Below are 19,773 nucleotides of genomic sequence, written 5' to 3'. Positions count from 1 at the left end.
TGTGGGGTTTTTTTTTAATTTTGTGTTGTACTTTGAAGAAGTGGATATAGAGATGAAAATGTTTCTTATTGACTCTGTTCAACCAAATATTATCCCTTTGTTTATAAGTCAGATTCATGATACTGCCTTGTTCCAGAGAGAAGCAATGTTTAGTAGGACATTTTTTGCTGTTCCTCTGGTTTGGTAATTGAAAGATTTACAAGGCATGAAAACCTTTGACAATGCTACTATTGGATCCATGTTTCAGGAATGGGAATAAACTAATTATTTTGAGGATTCCTACATCTGTTTTAATTGTTGAATATGGCTAACACTAAACAATTTTTTGACGGTTGAGAGAATGGACAGACAGTGTGTTTAGATAAATTGTATTTTCCTAATCAAAGTATGAATGGCTCTGAAGTTGAAAAAATTATACTGAAGTCAAGGATATTATTTAAGATAGTACTCTTGATAATGCCATATTTTAATTATAGCAGCAATCAAGAAATACCAGCAGCTAAGTTTACTCAAAGCAGAAAAAACAGTGGTGGAAATTTGGTCTTTGTCACTTAAACTTATAGTTACACTTTCTTATGGTTTTTTTTTCCCCCCATAGCTGCAGCTTCATGAAAGGGGATTAAAACTACAGCAGGCTATTTATAGTCAGGTAAAACCTTGTATTACTTTGTATTTGTTTTGTTCTTGTTTGCATATCTTTGTTTTTAAGTTCTGTGACAGTGTGCTTTGAGAGGAGGAGGGCACTGAGCAGAGGAGGATTATTTTGCACTTAGGTTGCTGATACTCCTTTTCCCATGACAGTGAAAATAAAAGTCTGTTTTGCATCCATTGTGCTTAAATGCACTAAAGCACTATATACTTTGGGGAGATAATCATGGGAAGGGCAAGGCATGATGTAATCATTACTGTCATTTGACAGTAATAGTCTTGAAGTCTTAAATAGTCTTGAAGTCTTAAACCCTTCTTCGTTGGAGAGTACCCATGAAGCCCGTATTTGTTATGTCAGTGAGGCTGTGCAGCTGCAGCCTGTATCAAATTAGTTCTGTTACAGACTGACATTTAATCCTCCCTGCACAGTACAGGCAATTCTGGAGTTCTCCAGCATGTGCCTGATTGACTTTATTAGTACTAATCTGCCTGATCGAACTTAGAAATACTAGGGAGTAGAAGGGAAGATTGAATTCATCCTGATTTTTAATCTGTCTTTAGTGGTTCATGGTAAGGGTGCTGACTGGACTGTGGGAAGTGAATGAAAGCTCAGGTGGAGACGTTTCAGGTGTACTGGACTGTGACTCTTCTTTCAGGCCTGCAAGCTGTTGGCAGATGATTATGAGCAAGTGCGTAGTGCAGCAGTTCAGCTAATTTGGGTCCTCAGTCAACTTTACCCTGAAAGGTATGTACTGCATGCAAAGTACTCAAAGTATTGGCAAAGTAATCACCCTAATCCTGAGAGTTTTGTGCTAGTTAGTCTGAGGAGTAGCTGTTAGGAAGCTGATTTGAACAAATTGCTGATGCCTGATAAGAGTGAACTTTTGCTTCCTGGTATTTGTTGTACATCCATAAGAATTAGGCCATCTGGTATGGAATACAATGAACAAACTGATTTGTGTTTCTCTCTGTTAGCATTGTCCCAATTCCTTCTTCTAATGAAGAAATTCGCTTGGTTGATGATGCCTTTGGAAAAATTTGTCACATGGTTAGTGATGGTTCCTGGGTTGTTAGAGTACAAGCTGCTAAGTTATTGGTAAGTTGCATTCTTTTCCTCTCTAGCTTAGAGTAGTTCCTCTTTAACTTGCTTTACTTTTCGTGTATATTTGAAAAGAAATGGGAGGATGTTTAAAAACTGTATAGGTAAATTTCTGGAGATGAAAGAAATGAGAGAGGTTGAGGAAACCCAAAAGTTTCTCAACTGAACTAGACAGTGATTCTTTCCTTGAGGGTAGATGGTTGAGTATCAAAGAAAAAAACAAGCACTTGTCATAATTCCCTGCCCCTACTTCTCCACCACAGGACATGTAAACCAACTGAACTCAAGAAAAGCCATATTAACCTCAGTAGGCAAAGGTGATGTTCTGATTGTTTTAAGTACAGTTCTTTAGACTCTGATGTATGCTAGTGTCAGGCATTGCAGAAAACTGTTGGAATGAATGGGTAAGATTGGATGCTGTGTTGGGATAAGTCAGGAAATTAAGTGGTGCAATTTAGAATGATCCTGTTTCTTCTTTTGATTTTTTGTTGTTTTTTTTTTTTTCCTGAAGGGTTCTATGCAACAAGTTAGCTCCCATTTCTTAGAGCAGACCCTTGACAAGAAGCTCATGTCAGATCTGAGGGTACGTAAATGTTTGTTTGTTTTTCTGTCTGTAGGTACTAAAATTGCACAAGAGGAATGTTAATGTTGAGTGTATTTGTTTACCTTGTCCTTGCCTCAGGGCTGCTGAGAGTTAATTGATGATGACAGGTTTTCTTTTAAAGTCAATGAAGCAATTGCTAGTTTTAGATTTCATTAGTATAGCATGTAATAAACAGCTCTAGGCTATCCAGGTTTTGCAACAGCTGAAAGGGAAACGTGTGTGGTTTTGTGATAGTCTTTGGGCTAAAAGCTTTATTTATTGCGTATGGAAAGACCTAGTTTTAGGAGCAAGCTGAGGAAACCTCCTGCAAGATCTGACCACTAGACCTGGACATTTCAAGAGACATGAGTAGCTAAAGGCTACTGAGCCCTATGAGCAAATTTTTTAGTAAAGCTCCTTCCTTAAGCAACATGCTTGAGGTTATTATTTTTTCTGTCAGCTAAAGAATGGTGAAGCTAGAGTTGCTAGTTTTGGTGGGCTGCTTTTTGAAGGCTGTTAAAAAAAGTGCTGCACAGCTTTATTTACAGTCTTGGGGGAAGGAGATGTACTAGCAAGCATGCTGAATGAATATCCCATTTTACACATTGCTGAACTCTGGATAGCATTGATAGTCATTAAAGTATTTAATTGCAGTTTAACAAGTTGAACTGCAAAGTGATAGCATTTTTGCAGATCAGTTATTGGCTTCTTAACTAGATGAACATTTGTTCTGACCCAATTTGGCTGTTTTTACAATGGATGTCTAAGAGTATGTTGATTAAAATATATTCATTATTATCCTTTTCCAACATCAAAAGTACAAAGAGTTACTGGCAATTAGAAATAGTCATAGAAGAGAAAGTACTGCTTACTTATCTTAGCATTTGCATGTCTTTCTATGTCTGCATCTATCCAGCTACCTCGATTTTTCAGATCCAGTAAAGACATTTAATATTTTGTTTGGTCATCTTTTAAAGTTTACATGGTAGTAACTGAAAAACTTGTTTGGACAGAGGAAGCGCACTGCACATGAACGAGCCAAGGAACTCTACAGCTCTGGCGAGTTTTCAAGTGGCAGAAAGTGGGGAGATGATGCTCCCAAAGAAGAAATCGATACTGGCGCTGTGAACTTGATTGAGTCAGGAGCTTGTGGGGCTTTTGTTCATGGCCTGGAGGATGAGATGTACGGTATGTGTTAACTTACTATGGAATAGCTAAAGGAGATGTGTGCTGGCTAATAAGCCTTGGGTTTTAGTTGGGGTTTTTTTTGGTCAAAATAGATCACTTGACCATCGTGTCCAGGTTTTTTAGCAAATTGTGGACTTTGGGATAATGAACTAATAGACAGGTTTCATTTTGTCAGAGGTTTAACAGGCTAGGCTTCTTTTAGTCTCTGTTGCTATAAAAGGTTTTCTCTTGGCTCACTAGAATGCATTATTAAAAATCAGGGGCTGGATCTGTATGTTTTCAGGTACTTAAATTTCAGGTGAGATCTTGCTTGCATTTCAAACCCTACCATGTTATTGGTAGGGTTTTTTGTAATAGAAATACCTATGTCTTAAGGTCACATTTACCTGTTCCATAGGGCTGTTGTACTGGTCTCCTGTTGTGTTCCTATGATGGACTTGAAGGCCATAGTCTCTTTCCAGTAGGTTATATCTGTTATTTTAAAGAGAATGAATTGTGAGTGTCAAACTGGAACACAGTCGTTCTTGAGCTTCTAGATTTGGCTGTGGCATTGACCAGGCTGATGGCCTCAGGAAAGTCTGAGTCTCCCAGCTCAAGTTTCCCATAGATGAAGTTTTATATTTCTAAGGCTATTGACTGTGACTGGTATTTGCATAGAACCATGAAAACTTGAAGCTCTGATTGTTATTCCTGAATTTGCCTTTAATGTTACTGGAAGGATGAGGTTAAATTAGAAAGTACAAAACCACCATAACAAAAATATTGCTGTATATTGTGTTGTAAAAGTTGGTTTATTGTTCCATAGCTCCTGCAAATAAAAGCATGTTTTCTTAATTGCTGAAGTAAAGCTTGAAAGTGCAGCTTTGTTTTTTTCCTGACAAACAGTAAAAAAACTTTCACCAGTTCAGTCCACTGACCTTTGAAACATTCTCCAGTTTGTTATGCCGTAGGTCTTGTGGCAGTGTGGTGCTGTTGAGGGACATGGATAAAAATGGACAGATGTGGACTATACACAGATCTTTGAATAATGTAGATATCTCCCTCCACTGCAGCATTTTTAAATACTGCTGAACTCTCCTTGACTTGCAATGCTACTTCATTTCTTGAATTCCATGTTGTAACTTAAATCTGAATTAGTATGTCAGCTTATGAGAGCAATATTGGCAAAATGTTTCTCTTCTCTTAATACCTTGGTCTTAATGCCCATGGAGACTCGTAGTTGTGACAAAAGCTTTGTTCCTGAGTAAGCAGGGGTCTTGCTGCATGTGCATTTTTTTGCTTAATCAGAATCTTGAGGAGTCAAACATGTTCTTTAAGAACAATAGGCCTAAGAGTTTTAACTAAATGTTGTCAAGATGAGCTGATTTGAATTAAAAATAGAATTATTTTTAAAACAACGTTTTAAGACATCAGATTAATTATCATTTTTATGATCCCACACATAAATGTTATGGAAGCTAAGGAGGATGGCTGTAGGAAAGAGAATCTCATATCTGCATAAGCTTGTTATATTTGGGTATTCTTCAAATTCCTTCAATGTTTTACAGCATAAATATACTCTGGATGCTTTCTGATGCTTTTTTTACTTAAATTTGAGTAATTTTATTAGGTGGCACCTTTTTCCTTTCTTTTGAGGAATCTGAAGTCATGAAGCAGAGGAATTTCATTCTGTTCACTGCCAAAATGTTGATTCTCTGGGGCTTTTCAGCAATTCATAAAGTGCTACATAGCAAGTTAAAAGTGCAGTGAAAGCTCCAAGCAATTAAAATGTCAGGAAGAATAAACCAACCAGAGTTTAATTAACTAAATGAGTTTGCTTAAGATACCAGGGTTAATGCTACACTTGCAAAACACACTGTGAGATACGTAATATTTATTGCTGGGTCGGAGACCTATTTTTCACCTGCAGGTCCCTGTTGCAGATGCTTGCAACAGCAGCACAGGCTGTCTTAGAGCTGAGACTTTCGATTTGAAGACTTGCCTGTGAAAATGTCCCCAATATCATGGGTCCCTGCTTAGGCTCCACTGTCCTCAGCTTTTCTTTAGCATCTCTTGTCCTTAGCCTAATCCTTGAATAACAGAAGACCTGACTGTTGGGTGTATGGCCTTTTAAACAGGACAGTTTTAATTAATTTACAATTAATTCCCTCCTTCTCATTTAATAGAGGTTCGAATTGCTGCGGTGGAAGCCCTCTGTATGTTGGCTCAGTCCTCACCTTCTTTTGCGGAGAAGTGCCTGGATTTTCTGGTTGACATGTTTAATGATGAAATCGAGGAGGTGAGATTGCAGTCAATACACACAATGAGAAAAATTTCCCACAATATCACGCTGCGGGAAGACCAGCTGGATACTGTGTTAGCTGTCTTGGAGGTAAGAAGTTCTAGAGGAGTGAAAACATTGCATTCCTGCTTGCTCTGAGGTGCTTAAATATGTACTGCTAATCAGTCCCTTCCTCCGAGAGCAAACCCACCTTTTTTGGGGGGTTTTTTTGCTCTTCTTTGAACAATCCCAACAGCTCCTAAACTCTAGTAGCTTGTAATCCCCAGGACAACAGAATACTTGTGAATTAGATGAATTTTAGATAAAAACTCTTCCCTTGATTACTGTGCTGTTGCCTCACAAGTGGTTCCTTCAGTCTTGTGTTGTAGGTCAGCACTCTGCACCATTTCATGTTGAGTGCAACTTCATATTCTTTCTGTTTCCTTTGCTCAACTGTTTTGGCTGCACCTTTGTTTACCAAGAGATCTCTCTTCTGGGTGTTTCAGAGAGTTTGCTAGCACACTCTCCAGTGTAATTTTGGGTTTTCCCAACCAGCATCCTCCTAGTTTGTGCTCAGCTAGGATTCAGGGAACTGCATGAGTCAGCTGCTGTTCCTGGTTGATGAGGTTGATCCAGAAAGAGAGATTTTGGCTGTATAAATGGTGGTGTGTTACACTGCTTCCCTTCAGACCTGATTTATTTGCTGAGCTCTAGCCTCTGAGGCATGTTTTCTTGAATCTGCTGCATGTGGTAGGCAAGTTTCTCCTTCTTTTGGGAAGTGTCCTAGGTTTGGGCAGTGCTGCAAATCCACTGTTTGTCTCTTCAGATGCTGTTTGCTTGGTCCAGGGCAGTAGTGGCTTCTTTCAGTTGTGCCCCAGGAAGAAGTAAACTAACTAAACATATTTTATCATTCTGTAACAAATGCTGTGGAACATGATCTGATTTTGCAAACACAGCAATGAACTTTAGGTGCTTCACATTTTTATGTTGTTATTTACATTTGTTTAAGCTGGGGACATGTGCATCAAAGTATAAAAATGTGCTGATTAGATTGGGTTCTTCTGTGCTGGCTTATTATGTATGATAAATCCTACATGTATTATGGTGTATATTGTCATAATTATTATCAGGTATTAGGATAGATCAAGTCAAGGGAATTATTAACATTTTAATGGATTTGTCTGATTCTGAAAGGTGCTTGCTCACTTTCTGTAAAATCCATCTTCTAGTACCAAAATAAAGGATGTGGAAAATGGTATTGACTTTGGTGCCTAAATTTGTTCAAATAGTATAAATATGGAACAGTTTGGTGCAGGGGTAACTTCTGTTTTCAGCCCACTGCTTTGACTTTGTCCGAGTAACTCTGCCAGCTACTCCTTGTCTTTCTGACCAGACTTTGGATTTTGCTTTCCCTGTTGTCCTTGATCTCAGTTTCTTGAGCTGTGCTCATCTCTATCCCTTCATGGTCTTCTGCTTCGTTTGTCTCTGTAATTCCCTTCCAATGGGCTGTATTAGTGGTCTGGAGTATTTTATGTCCATGGTCATTTCATTCCAGTCCCTAGAAATTGTCTTCTCTTTGATCATAGTCTGTCTTCAACCTAGGAGAGGCTGAGCAACCCTTCTGGGTCTTCCCCCTTTGATCATTTGTGTGTGTTGGCCATCATTTAAGAGCCTTTGCAAGAGGATTGCTCTTTCTTCTTTTGTGTAAGAGAGTGATGAATGAGCTGTTGATACTTAGCAAATTATAATGTAAAAAAAATAAAATCCACCATTGAAAAGCATCCAGTTCTTGTATCCTATTAAATTTTCACATTGTGTCCAGCAGTACCATGCAAATGTTGATAGCAAGGAAGTACAATGCGTGGATATGCAATGTCAATATGGTTTTTGGCTGAAGGAATGTAATTAATTAAGGTGGAGTTCAGCCACAGCAATCCTAAAAATATTCTAGTCTGTCCAGCCATTGACATATCCTCAACACTTACTCACAGCCCCTGGAGGCTGGTGACTGGCTTAAAGGCTTGTGGAATTGAGCTCCCTGTGTTGAACAATTAAAGGCTTCTCTGAAGACGATAAAACAATCTTTGGTGATTGTTTTGCTGTGTTACCTTACCTTTGCAGCTTCCTTTTCTGTTACTGTCTATTCCTAAGGGTACAACATCACCCAAACTGAATAGTGATTTTTGCTCTGCTTGAGAAAGTCAGCAGTGAAGCATTCCCATTCATTCCAGTAATTGAAGAATGTGGGGAGATGAGACCAGGAGACCCTGCAGCGTTTGCTATGCAGGCATATCTCTCTCAGCACTCAATAGTGTCTGGGTTGGGTTTTTATTTTAGGATTCTTCAAGGGACATTCGGGAAGCACTTCATGAACTGTTGTGTTGCACCAATGTTTCAACTAAAGAAGGCATCCATCTTGCACTGGTGGAGCTGCTGAAAAACCTGACCAAGTATCCTACAGACAGAGAATCCATATGGAAGTGAGTGGTGTTCAGTGTCCTTGTGTGTCTACTTTTTTTCCTATTCTTTTTAGAAAGCGAGGTGCTAGGAAATACTGAGGTTGCTAAGGAGAAAACAGGCATTTCAGGTATAGAATCCTGTTATTCTATAAATATGTTCATATTCATGATGGGTGTGGAAAGCGTTTTGTTTTTGTTTGTTGATACTTGCACTGGGAATCCAGAACTGCTGACCACTCCTGGAAATATCCCTCTATTACAAGCCAATTATGGATTGGCCATATGGCATTCTGCTGTTGGAGAGAATTTTTCTGTCTAAGCAAAAAGAAAACATTAGTGTGGGACACATGGTTTGAGATGGAATTCCTAGGTATTATTGGAAACACTTATTTTAGCCTGCTTTGATTTCCAGTGTACTTTTACATTGTTTTGGAGTTTGGTGGAGTTTGGGGATTTGGGGGTTTTACCTCCTCACTCCCCTATTTCTGAAGAAAAAAATACTCATTCGTTAGCATCTAGTATAAAAGCTTTTCCTATGTTCTATAACTCCAGGTGTTAAGTGTTTCATGGACAGTTTAAATAAACCATTTTTATTACTGTTTGTCCTTTCAGTTTTCTTGGATCCTATCAAATATTAATGCAAATAGTCAGTTGTGAAGAAACAGTAGGCTTGGACAGCAGGATTTTCTTGCTGACCAGCTTCTCAAAATGCTGCTGCAACATAAAGTAATAAAGCTTTAAAATACTGTGTTTTGAAATGTATATGTTTACTAAGAAATAATTTCAATCTGTGTATTTTCAGATGCTTGAAGTTCTTGGGAAGCAGGCATCCCACCTTGGTGCTTCCATTAGTCCCAGAGCTGCTGAGCACACATCCATTCTTTGACACTCCAGAACCAGACATGGATGACCCAGCCTGTATCTTTTTCATGGAACCTGTTGATCACTTTGACTGTAGTAAATTTTATTCATATTTTCCTGATGCTCACATTTCTTAAAACATGTCAAACTGTAGCAGACAAACAACCCTTTAGCTATTTCTGAATCCCTTTGCACTTAGTTTTTTTTACTCAGCAAGTAATGGAATAACTATTTGTTGGAACCATCTTCATAAATACCAGTGGACTATAATTGGCCTTTTTTTATGCTGTAATGAATAATCAAACAATTTGTCAAGGTTTAGGCTTTGCAGATGAGTCCTTTGATGTGAAAACATGTCTAGTTTGCACTAATTTTGAAGATGCTTTAGCTTTTAAATAAGAAGAGTGGTTTTTCATGTCTGTTTTTTTTCTAGGTAAAACTTCTGTTATCCTCACTGTTGTGCAGTGTGTAGAAGAGCACCATCTCTTAGTACAGCAGTGCCTGAATCCCTGTAATGCTTTGAATGTGTCATTTTTTTTGAATAGTTCAATATCAGAAGTCCTTATATTAATATTATCTCTTCTAGTGATTTAGAATACAAACTATTATTGTTATACCAGTATCCTCAATAACAGGAGATGCCTTGGAAATGCATTTTTCCATTGTTATTCTCCTTGCTTTCCTTCTTTGCGATTGCAGAACGTAGCGTTATTTTTGATGCATGCTGAGACACATTGGACTGAAACCTTCCTCTAGAAGCTGCTCCTTATTTTTCTCATCAGTCACCCGCCATCAACCAGAAATTCTATACAAATTAAGTAAATACCTTGTGAGAATTAAAAAGTGTTTGAATCAGGTGGAGAGAAAGATGAATCCATAATTAGGTGGTTTAGTAATAATTCGAGTGAAGTTGTCCTGTGAGTTGAGAATTGAAGGAACATTGCAGGGGAAAAAAGCTCATTGTTTAACTCAATGGACCTTCCTGTCCTGAATCACAGAATATTATTTTAGAGAATGTTTTGGAGGTAACTTAGCACCAAATTTTACTGAAACATATTATGTGAAGACAGGCTTGCAAGCCAGAAGGCTACAAGGTAGACCTGAATGGTATGTTTCCAGTGCAAACTGATAATTAAAACCATGGTTTTGTTTGATTCAAAGCACTTAGCAAATTTGAATCAGGTTAGCTGAATAGCTTTAGCTGAAAATTTGTAAGGTGTTTTGAGTAAAGAGGAGAAACTGGTTTGTCAAGTGAAAACCTTTTTGCTTGGCAGCCCATGAATGCAGATTTTTCACAAGGTGAAAGTGTAGGTTCAGTCCCTTCTGTGGCTGAACCTGCTTCTTCCCTCAGTGTCCAGTAGGGAAGTACCCTGCATGCCCAAATGACTGTAAGCTTTGCATTGGGATCCTTTCATGCTCTCCTGTTAGGGAACTTATGCTTGGGATCAGCCCAGTTGCAGGTGTCAGCCTTTGGACTGTGAAAGCCTTTGGACTGTGAAAGCCTTTGGACTGTGAAAGCCTTTGGCTGCTATATATTTCTGAGGCTCTCAAACTGTGAAAATGTGGTTTTTATTCCAGAAGAATTTTTCAGTGTTTGATTTTTTTGAGTTGCTTAAAGTCTGCAGAGAGGGATGTTTTTCAGGGCATCCTAGGAAATGCAGCGATTTTCAAAGACTTGGCAGTAAATGTATAATTTTAGATTTGTTTGGGTAACAAACAACTGAGCAACCTGCTCTAGTGGAAAGGGTCCTTGCCTGTGGCAGGAGGGTTGGAATTAGATGGTCTTTAAGGTCTTTTCCAACCCAAACCATTTTCTGATTCTGTGATTCAAACTGGTAGGCGCAGTGTAAGCTTTGAGGAAGAGTGGAACTCCATCTAATGAGTATGTTCTGCATTTATGATCCCTGGCTCCTTTCCTTGTGTTGCTTTTGAGCCATTCCACATTGTCGGCAACATCCTTCCTCCAGTATGGCTCATCCTGTATTGTTTGCTCTTTGTACTTGGTTTTCATCTGCTCAGACAACCATTTCTTTGGGTTTTGCTGAGTATTTTCCAACTTTAAAGAACTTCATAGACAAATCCTAAGCAAAGAAAGAGTTGTTGAGTTGTTGTTGTTTTAACTTTGCATCCCCGAGGAGCTCTTCTTGCCATTGTTTATTTTTCTTTAACAATCCATTTTCAATAGATATTGCTGTTCTGGTTCTGATTTTTAATGCTGCTAAAAGTTGCCCAACAATGCCTGCCCTGTTCTCTGATCATACGTTCAGACATTACGCGTATCTTCGGGACAGTCTCTCTCATCTGGTCCCTCCATTAAGAGTAAGTTGAACAACTTTGGTTTGCACTTTGCCACTCTTATGAATGTTGCTGGTCTCTTCCATGTCTGTGTGTAACACTTCCATTCTAAAAGTTTTTTCTCTCAGGCACCACAGGAATTAATATTGAAACGTGCATTACAGCAGGACAGACAAATGTTAGATTGTTATAGTATGGATTTTGCAATATTTTGGGGAGAATAATAACATTATTGCTTTCAAATGAGGATAGCACATTGTTTGCTGATTAGGAAAGAATACTGGGAGAGCAGTATTCCTGGGAACTTTCTGTAGCTCTGACTCTGTGTGTGGGAAAGGGGAGCTTAGCCTTTGTAGGTCTTCCAACATTTGACTTGTATCCTACCTAAATGGTTTACTTGTGGGTGAGATATGTTCCCTGATGCTTTGAAACATGTTTTCCTGCCTGGTACTATGGGTGGGATGGAAGTTGGTCCTAAATCTTGTCACAGCTCATAAAATGAATGATGGTTTATGTGGTCTCAGACTTCCTTTGACTTCACAGTGTCAAAGTTAATAAATGAGGAAGGTATTTCCCTCAAAGAGATGTTGAAATTTAACCTGAGGATCTCTAGCTGCGAGTGGATTGTAAAATGTGTTGTATTAGCTAACAAAGATGCAGGCTTGAAAGGCTTGATACAAATTTCAAGTTTGAGAAATTAATTGGAGCTCTCAGTTGGTCACTGATAAATAATATGGCAGCATTTTACTATGTTATTACTTGTGTTAGACTTTTACCGTTTTGCATTAGACTTATCTTTTTTGTCTATGTATGTTCCTTCTTGTGTAGTTGCCAGGTAGAAAGCTGGTGTCCTCCCCTGTCTCTCCCAGTATTACCCCACATGAGGATCCTTCCCAGCAGTTCCTACATCAGAGTCTGGAGAGGGTTTACAACCTACAGCACCTCGACCCTCAGGGCATACAGGAGTTGCTGGAGTTTACCATCCGGTAAGATTGCAAGCCGACCTGTTTATGGGAGGATGGCTTAGGATTTCCAGTTTTTCTGACACAGGTTCTCTGCTTCTGCATATGTACTTTGATGTCAAGCACTTAACTTGAGCCTTTTTCTAGAGAGTGTTGTGATTAAAGACTTCTTCTAGAGACTGTTGTGAGCCGCCACACTGTGTGTGGCCTATTTAAATTAAAATGATGGTCTCAGGTCTGGCACTACCCCAGTGTGTGTTTTGGGGTGGCATCTTTTCAGAGCATGGGATAAGAGTCAGGTAAGGGTGTTCTTCTTGGACTGCTCACTTCTGGTTAAAATAAAGTCTCAGTTTTTATAGGGTCATCAGCTGATGGGGGTCCTGGGATCCTGGAGGTCCCCCTTCTCTGTACTCCCTATTTTGGCTCTCCCATGCTACCAGGGGTCACCCTTCTCTGGGCTCCCCGTTTCAAGGTCTGCGGTACCCAAGAGGATGACAGCCTTGTGTGTCATTCTTAGTTTTGTGTCCCTATAAGAGTCCCTCGTTTTGATCGTATTATTTGTAATGTACATGCATGAGGGGTTTTTGTCTTGTTTTTGTGAGGGGAGAGAGCTTGTCCCCTTTGGTCTTCCATTTTCCAGGTCCTGTGGTCTTTCATTCTGCAGGAGAGGACCAGCTTCTGGTGCTTTGTTGGATTCTCATTGCCAGTCCCACTTACAAAGTACTTCAGCATTCTTCATCAGTTGCAAATTAGAGAGTTTTTCTTGGAATAGACACTGTTACTGCATGCTGCTGTCTGCTGCTGTATAGATAAGGGTGTGTGGTATTGCTTCTCGGTGTGTTTTATGTTGCCTCTTGCATTTCATCTCTAGACTGATTTACACAAACAAAACACTTGAAAAGGATCCTTTCAGTGTGATTCCTCTGCTTAAAAAGAGGAAAAGAGCCTTATTTTGAGAGAGAGAAAAACAATCCAAAATACTTTGTTTGGAATATGGAATTCCAAAAACGTGTTATTCTTTTTCTTCCTCCAAAATAGCTGCCTTTTCTTCTGTGGGTAGCTGTGAATCCCTTGCACATCCATCTGCAGCAGAGAATAAACAGTGAAAGCCCAGCTATGGAAACTGTATGGTTTGTCCTCAGCTGTTTTGCAGCTACTGTGCACCACCTAAAATAGGGTCTCAGAGCATTTAATGCACTAAACACTTGAAACAGGTGATCTCTTGGCAGAGCATTCAGAGTTTTACAGGCATGGGATTAGGAACCTTGCAGGCTGTGACTGTTTTCGATTTTTGAGTTGATGGAAATTATTGTCTTGGCTTTTTTCCTGCTGGGATTGCCCCCCATGAAACCATACTAAACCAGCTGCTGTTTTCTGTCCTTAAGAGAAGGGAGGATTTGGACAAAACAAAATAAAAATGTTAATGGTTATTCTGTAGAGAGCAAGAGTTCCCTGCACCAACAATTTGGTTGCTGAGAGAAGAGACATAAAAACAGCTCACAGCAGTGGATTCTGCCATGGGACTTAACTCCCTCCTCCTTTATCATTATTGTCATCCAAGGAAATAACACAGACCTTGTGGAGCTGGTGTCTACTTGGGACTTAAAGTTTCAGCTGCAGAGCCTGGAGGGGGAATGCCAGTCTGCAGTGTGGGTAGAAATGTAAGACATTTCATTTGCTTTTCAGCAAATCCGTCTTTGTGGTTTGGTTTCTCCATCTATACAACAGGAATTTTTTTTGTCTTGTAGGGATGTCGAAATCTGTTTAAAATTTGTAAGGAAATAGAATTAGTGGAATTGGGAACTGTAGAAGACTGGAAAATGGAATATCTTCCTAGCTCTTAGCTGAGAGATGACATCCTGTTCCCCATTCGTGTGTTGTGATGGATTATGACATGGGAATTAAGCACCCAGGAGCTTCCTCTTCATTCTGCTCTCTGGAAAAAGATGAAATGGGGTTGCTGTGTAAGGCTGAGGCTGGCTTGACTGTTGTTGCGTTGGAGGAGAGCACAACCCCTGACTACAGGAAAGACAATGAGGTGCTGGAATGTGCCCAGAGCAGGGCCATGGAGCTGGGAAGGGTGTGGAGAACAAGTCTGATGAGGAGCGGCTGAGGGAGCTGAGGTTGTTTAGCCTGGAGAAAAAGAGGCTCGGGGGGACCTTCTTGCTACAACTCCCTGAAAGGAGGTTGTAGCCAGGTGGGGGTTGGTCTGTTCTTCTGAGTAACAAGCAAGAGGATAAGAGTTAATGGCCTCAAGTTGTGCCAGGGAGGTTTAGATTGGATATTAGGGAAAATTTCTTCATGGAAGGGATTGTCAAGCTCTGAAACAGGCTGCCCGAGGAAGTGGTGGCGTCACCATGCCAGGAGGGATTTAAAAGATGTGTAGATGTGGCACTTGGGGGCATGGTTTAGTGGTAGGCTTGGCAGTACTGGGTTAATGGTTGGACATGATGATCTTAGAGGTCTTTTCCAACATAAATGATTCTATGGTTCTCTGCTTAGGAGAGATTTTCTTTGGCTGCATATTATACAGATAATCTCATGCCTTTTGTGAATGTCTCAGGGTTCAGCAACCTTCTGGTTTGGCAGAGCCAAAGTTTCAGAATTGCATCCTAAATGCGAAGATAAATCTAAGATAAACAAAAGGAAATGATCATCTGAAAAAACGTGCTTTAATAACACAGTAGGAAACATGGAAGTAAAGTGACAATCTTAGACTTTGGAGCAAAGCAAAATGCAAAGAACAGAGACAGTGAAACCGCATCATCCAGCCTATTTTCATTTCTGTAACAAAAATCAGTTTTGTTCTCTTAAAGCATGCTTCTGATTTTAAAACATGCCTAACAGTAGAGAACTAAAGCCTTTTTGGGTTCCATTAGCTGACACTTTTTTTTTCTATCAAGTTAAAAGCTGCTGTATGATTTAGAAGAAATACCAGACATAACACACCATATAGTTGGGCAAATATCGGTACATCAGATTCCAGCTTGGCTTGAAAAGGCAGCCCTATTTCAGATACCCTTGGTTGGGTGAGCCTGACACATTCCAAACAACCTTTCCTAGCCAACATGAATAATTTGATTTCCCAGCAGTGTAACACAAATCGGTCGTTAGCTGCTGTGGAAGGCTGAAGTGTTTTAAGTGAAATCTGGAACTGCCACGCTCTATGGTTCCCACGGGGCTGCAGAGTAATGTGGCTGACAGACTTAGTGCTTTCACTGCTCTGTTGGTGTCAGCCTCCTGGAAGAACGAACATGCCAAGTCCCAAGGTGCAAACTGGTTTGTAGTGTGTGTTTTGCTGCTGTTTCTGGTGCTCTTTCTAATAAAAGCAGGAGGCAAGAATAGCTGGTTTCATTGTCGCTGTGTTCTGAGTGTGTTTAGATTAAACTGTTCACTGTCTCAATGTTATTTTTTCTTTTTATTTTTTCACATGCTTCAGTGATCTTCAGAGGCTTGGAGAACTGCAGTCAGAACTGGCAGGGATGGCAGATTTCACTGCGACTTACCTTCAGTGTCAGCTGCTCCTCATCAAGGTTTGACTTCATCTGGGTTTTTCGGGCTGTTCCTCAAAAGTGCCCCCAGTCCATCACAGTGGTGCGCTTTTGTGTTTTGACGTTTGTGCGGAAAAATGATGTACAATGAAAGCACAGGTTCCGTGAATTTCTGCTAATCCTGCTTCCCTCCTGTAGCACATAATTTATGCAGTACCTTCTGCCAGTGCAGATCTCTGCTGCTGTACCTAAGGGTTATGTTGGTCCATGTGTATTTTGTCTGTGCAGAGTTTATTATCTGACAGAAATCACAATGAGAGCAATTATTCTGTAGCCTTTTTGTTATGAGAGTAACTTTTCCCTGCTAGTGGTCACTGGAATGTTTTTTGCTAAAGTGCTGCTGTGAGTGGAGTTTTCATTAGATGATGATTTGCAGACAGCTTTTTTGACACCAGTGCCAAGGAGTTCTTAAGAATTGATTGAGTAAAATATCAGTCATGGTTTCCTTTACAATGTTGCAATGATTATCTCTCTGGTATTAGCAGGTGAAGTGGTTACTTTGACACCCTGGCAGCAGCCCTTTTCAAAAGCCCCTTTTCGAAGCCAGCTTCTTGCTGTAAACAGGAACTACTTTTTTGATTCATAGAAAAGCTTGGGTTGGAAGAGACCATCTAGTTCTAAGCCCCTGCTGTGTCAGGGATTCCACATCATCAGGTTGCTCAGGGCTATCAGCTGGCAGTAGTATTTAAGTTAGTCTCCTGGCATTCTTTAGTGTTTGACTGTAGCTTATACATATGAAAAGCAAGAACTAAAGCAAGCAACAAACAGGTTTCCAGAAGGGACTCAATAAAAGCTTTGTTACGTAAAATGAGGGAGGGGTTTTAGTTGCTTTGCTAAATGCATAGCTGCCAGTTGAGAGGTCTGGTGGCAGGCCTCAAGTCCTTGGAATATGTTTATCACCTAAAGAAGGTGTTTTAGATGAGCAGTTCAGTACAATCCCAGCTGAATCCAAAATGAAACGTGCTGTCCAGGCAGAGGACCAGCATTTGGAGATGGCTTTGTTCCCTTCTCCAGTGTTTGACCGGACTGAACCAGATGGTTTTTGTATCTGGCAGAGGAGTGCTCTGTTGGGAGGAAGGGGGTAAAAGTTGCATCAGCTGATCTTGGCTTGAGTTGTAGAACAGTCAATAGATCTGTGATGCAGAGGAGTCAGTAATGTGCATGGAATGAAAAGTAACTCATAATACCATGGAATCGCAGAGTGGTTTGGGTTGGAAAGGACCTTGAGGATCATCTAATTCTAGCCCCTCTGCCACAGGCAGGGACACCTTCCACTGATATGATATGATTAGAAATTCTGATGCTGCAGAGAGAATCCAAATGTCAGAGCAGCCCTTTTCACTACATTTCTTTCCCGTTGCTTCTTTCCTTGGTAGAAAAAAAGCTGTGGGGGGAAAAAGTATCTTCATTTCCCAGCTTCTCAAGGCTCAAAGGGTTCCAGACCTTTAAAGGCTCTACACACCCTCTGATTTTGGGGGTAGTTAACTGGGATTCTGGGACCAGCCTGGATGAAGGATATAAAGCTTGAGCTTTGGCTACAATTTTCTTCTTGTCATCATTTTATGGTTTTCTTCTTGTAGGCCTTGCAGGAGAAGCTGTGGAACGTGGCAGCTCCTCTGTACCTGAAACAGAATGCATTAGCATCTGCTGCAGCAAAACAGGTGAGGTGGAAGCAGCAGAGTCTGCACGGAGGCAAATCCTTGGATATGAGTCCTTCCTTGGCCATGCAACAGTAATACACTTCTGTCCTTCCACTGCTATAGTCTGTCCAAGTAAATCTTAGCTCCCCAAAACTGGAGTAATTTCTCTTATCCTCAAAAGATGAATGGTGAGGAAGGGAGGTTCATGAGAACTGTAAAAAGGCAAGCATTTCAGCCATCTTCCAGAAGAGCAAGAAAGATCAAGCAAATGGTGAGCTGCTTGTCCTCACCTCATAAGGAGAGGCTGAGGTCAAGCCTAGAGAAGGGTGGGTTTACTACTGTCTACCCCTGTCTCATTGTAGGATACAAATGAGACAGAGCCAGACTGCTCTGGACAAGGGGCGGTGGGCAAATGATGAGAAATGTCAATTAAATGTAAAGGGAAAATTTACTGTAAGGATGGTTAAATAGTGTAATAGGTTGCCCAAGGAGATGGGGGGAATCTCTGTCCCTGGAAGTGTTTGTAGTTTTATGTGTCTCTGCGTATCAGAATTTAATTAGACCTGCTCTGAGCAGGGGACCAGCCTAGATGACCTCTGGAGGTCCCACCCAGTCTGAGTTACTCTGATTCTGTGATGTATGGATGATCTGATCCTGCAAAAACTGAAGCTAAGCCCTAAGAAAAAGAAGCAAGCAAGCTATTAAATAATCTGGAAACAAATCTAGGGTAAAAGCAAGTTCATGGATCTGCTGGGAAACTCTACTGACATTTTGAGTCTTCAGGTAATTAAGATGTAATAGGCAGGTACCGCTGTGTGTCAAAGCCTTCTCTGCTGTTGATGAGTAGAAACAAAAGACTTCCAGCTTTTGAAATCTTTTCTGATTGAACTGTCTGTCTTGGGTGCCCTTTTCAGTTGCATGTGAACCCCCTGGGAAGTTTTATCTATTGTGATGGTAAATGTAGATCACTTCCCATCAATGCAAGGTGAGGGAATATTTCCTGTTAGATAACTTGCAAGTTCTTGGCTTGTGTACAGTCATACTGAACTCAACTGTATTAATTTGAGCACTTCCTCTTGTCTACTTCAGCCCATCTATTCAACAGATAAAGTATGATGAGTAAAACTGTGCAATGTCCTGTCTAAGCTTCTAACAACATATCTAAAGTAACCCAAGGTGATACTTATCTTGTGATAGTTCCCATCTTCAGCTGCAGTACATGAAGTGTTGTAGAATGTAAAGTTGTTTGCAGGAGAACTTGTCAGATCTGGCTCCAGAAATGTAAACCTGAGTGGGACCATTGAGGTTGCTCTGTTGAGCTGCTCATGTTTGCATTCCAGAGTAGCCAGTGAGACTCATTGAGTGCTTTACACCTAGAAATTTAAAGTGCAGTATCAAAAGATAGACTGCTGGTGGAGGGAGTGTTTGATTCCAGGCCAAGTTTCATGAATTGTTTCTTTAATATAGCCAAGATAACCTTTTAGTATGAGGTACCACTTTACACCATGAAGAATTTCACCAAAAGAATGAGACTCATGTATTAATGTTTTTCTTGATACGAGGGAAAATACCAGACTGTGATCGTGCTTGTACCAGAGTTTAGCAGTCTGATGGTTTTTTATCCCTGTGGTGTCTGTCTGACAGATCTTGGAAGAAACCTACAAAATGGAGTTCATGTACAGCGGAGTGGAAAGTAGACAAGTGGTCATTATTCACCACATGAGACTGCAAGCAAAGGCCTTGCAGCTTATTGTGACTGCACGTACCACTAGAGGGTAAGGATGACCTGGTCAAAGGGTCTTCTTAGGGTTAGCTGTAAGCTTAGTTTCCTTAAGCTTTGTTTAAAAAAACAGCAAGGGTAAATTAGACACAAAACATGACGACATGCCAATAACCATTTGCTAAAGTAATTCAGGGTGAAGAGCCTTCTTTTGCCTTTGGTATAACTGGACAGTGACACAATCATAAATTAAATGACAATATTAGGAAGATGAGTTTTGGGGGTTGAGTTCTCTCAGCAGTGAGCATATAAATAGGTTAAAAATGTTATAGAATTGATGCTTGGAACCTATTTAAATGAGAAAAAGTCAGGTATCAAAATAATGCACTAATCATGTTTGCTTCATTAAGTATTAGTTGCTGAATTTTTAGCATCAGAAAAGCAATGTCTTCTTGACTGATCTGCAACTAATGTGTGTGTGACTCAGACACAAACTGCTCCTGTGCA

At 40.2% G+C, this 19,773-nt stretch overlaps 1 protein-coding gene across 2 annotated transcripts in view; it reads left to right on the top strand.

Annotated features, from left to right (window-relative positions):
- INTS4 (integrator complex subunit 4) overlaps window positions 1-19,773 on the top strand; it is a 37,403-nt gene that overhangs the window by 5,894 nt on the left and 11,736 nt on the right. For both annotated transcript variants that reach the window (XM_064644850.1, XM_064644851.1), the window contains exons 6-18: window positions 599-649; window positions 1,305-1,393; window positions 1,624-1,744; window positions 2,259-2,330; window positions 3,344-3,518; window positions 5,684-5,889; window positions 8,116-8,258; window positions 9,040-9,155; window positions 11,284-11,417; window positions 12,222-12,379; window positions 15,795-15,888; window positions 17,487-17,567; window positions 19,191-19,321. In XM_064644850.1, the coding sequence (XP_064500920.1) occupies window positions 599-649; window positions 1,305-1,393; window positions 1,624-1,744; window positions 2,259-2,330; window positions 3,344-3,518; window positions 5,684-5,889; window positions 8,116-8,258; window positions 9,040-9,155; window positions 11,284-11,417; window positions 12,222-12,379; window positions 15,795-15,888; window positions 17,487-17,567; window positions 19,191-19,321 (1,571 nt within the window). The remainder of the gene's footprint in view (window positions 1-598; window positions 650-1,304; window positions 1,394-1,623; window positions 1,745-2,258; window positions 2,331-3,343; window positions 3,519-5,683; window positions 5,890-8,115; window positions 8,259-9,039; window positions 9,156-11,283; window positions 11,418-12,221; window positions 12,380-15,794; window positions 15,889-17,486; window positions 17,568-19,190; window positions 19,322-19,773) is intronic.

The sequence above is a fragment of the Pseudopipra pipra genome, chromosome 2 (assembly GCF_036250125.1).
Source record: "Pseudopipra pipra isolate bDixPip1 chromosome 2, bDixPip1.hap1, whole genome shotgun sequence".
NCBI lineage: Eukaryota > Metazoa > Chordata > Aves > Passeriformes > Pipridae > Pseudopipra > Pseudopipra pipra.
Note: the sequence above shows the minus strand (reverse complement) of the source record. Positions and strands in the feature narration are given on the sequence as shown.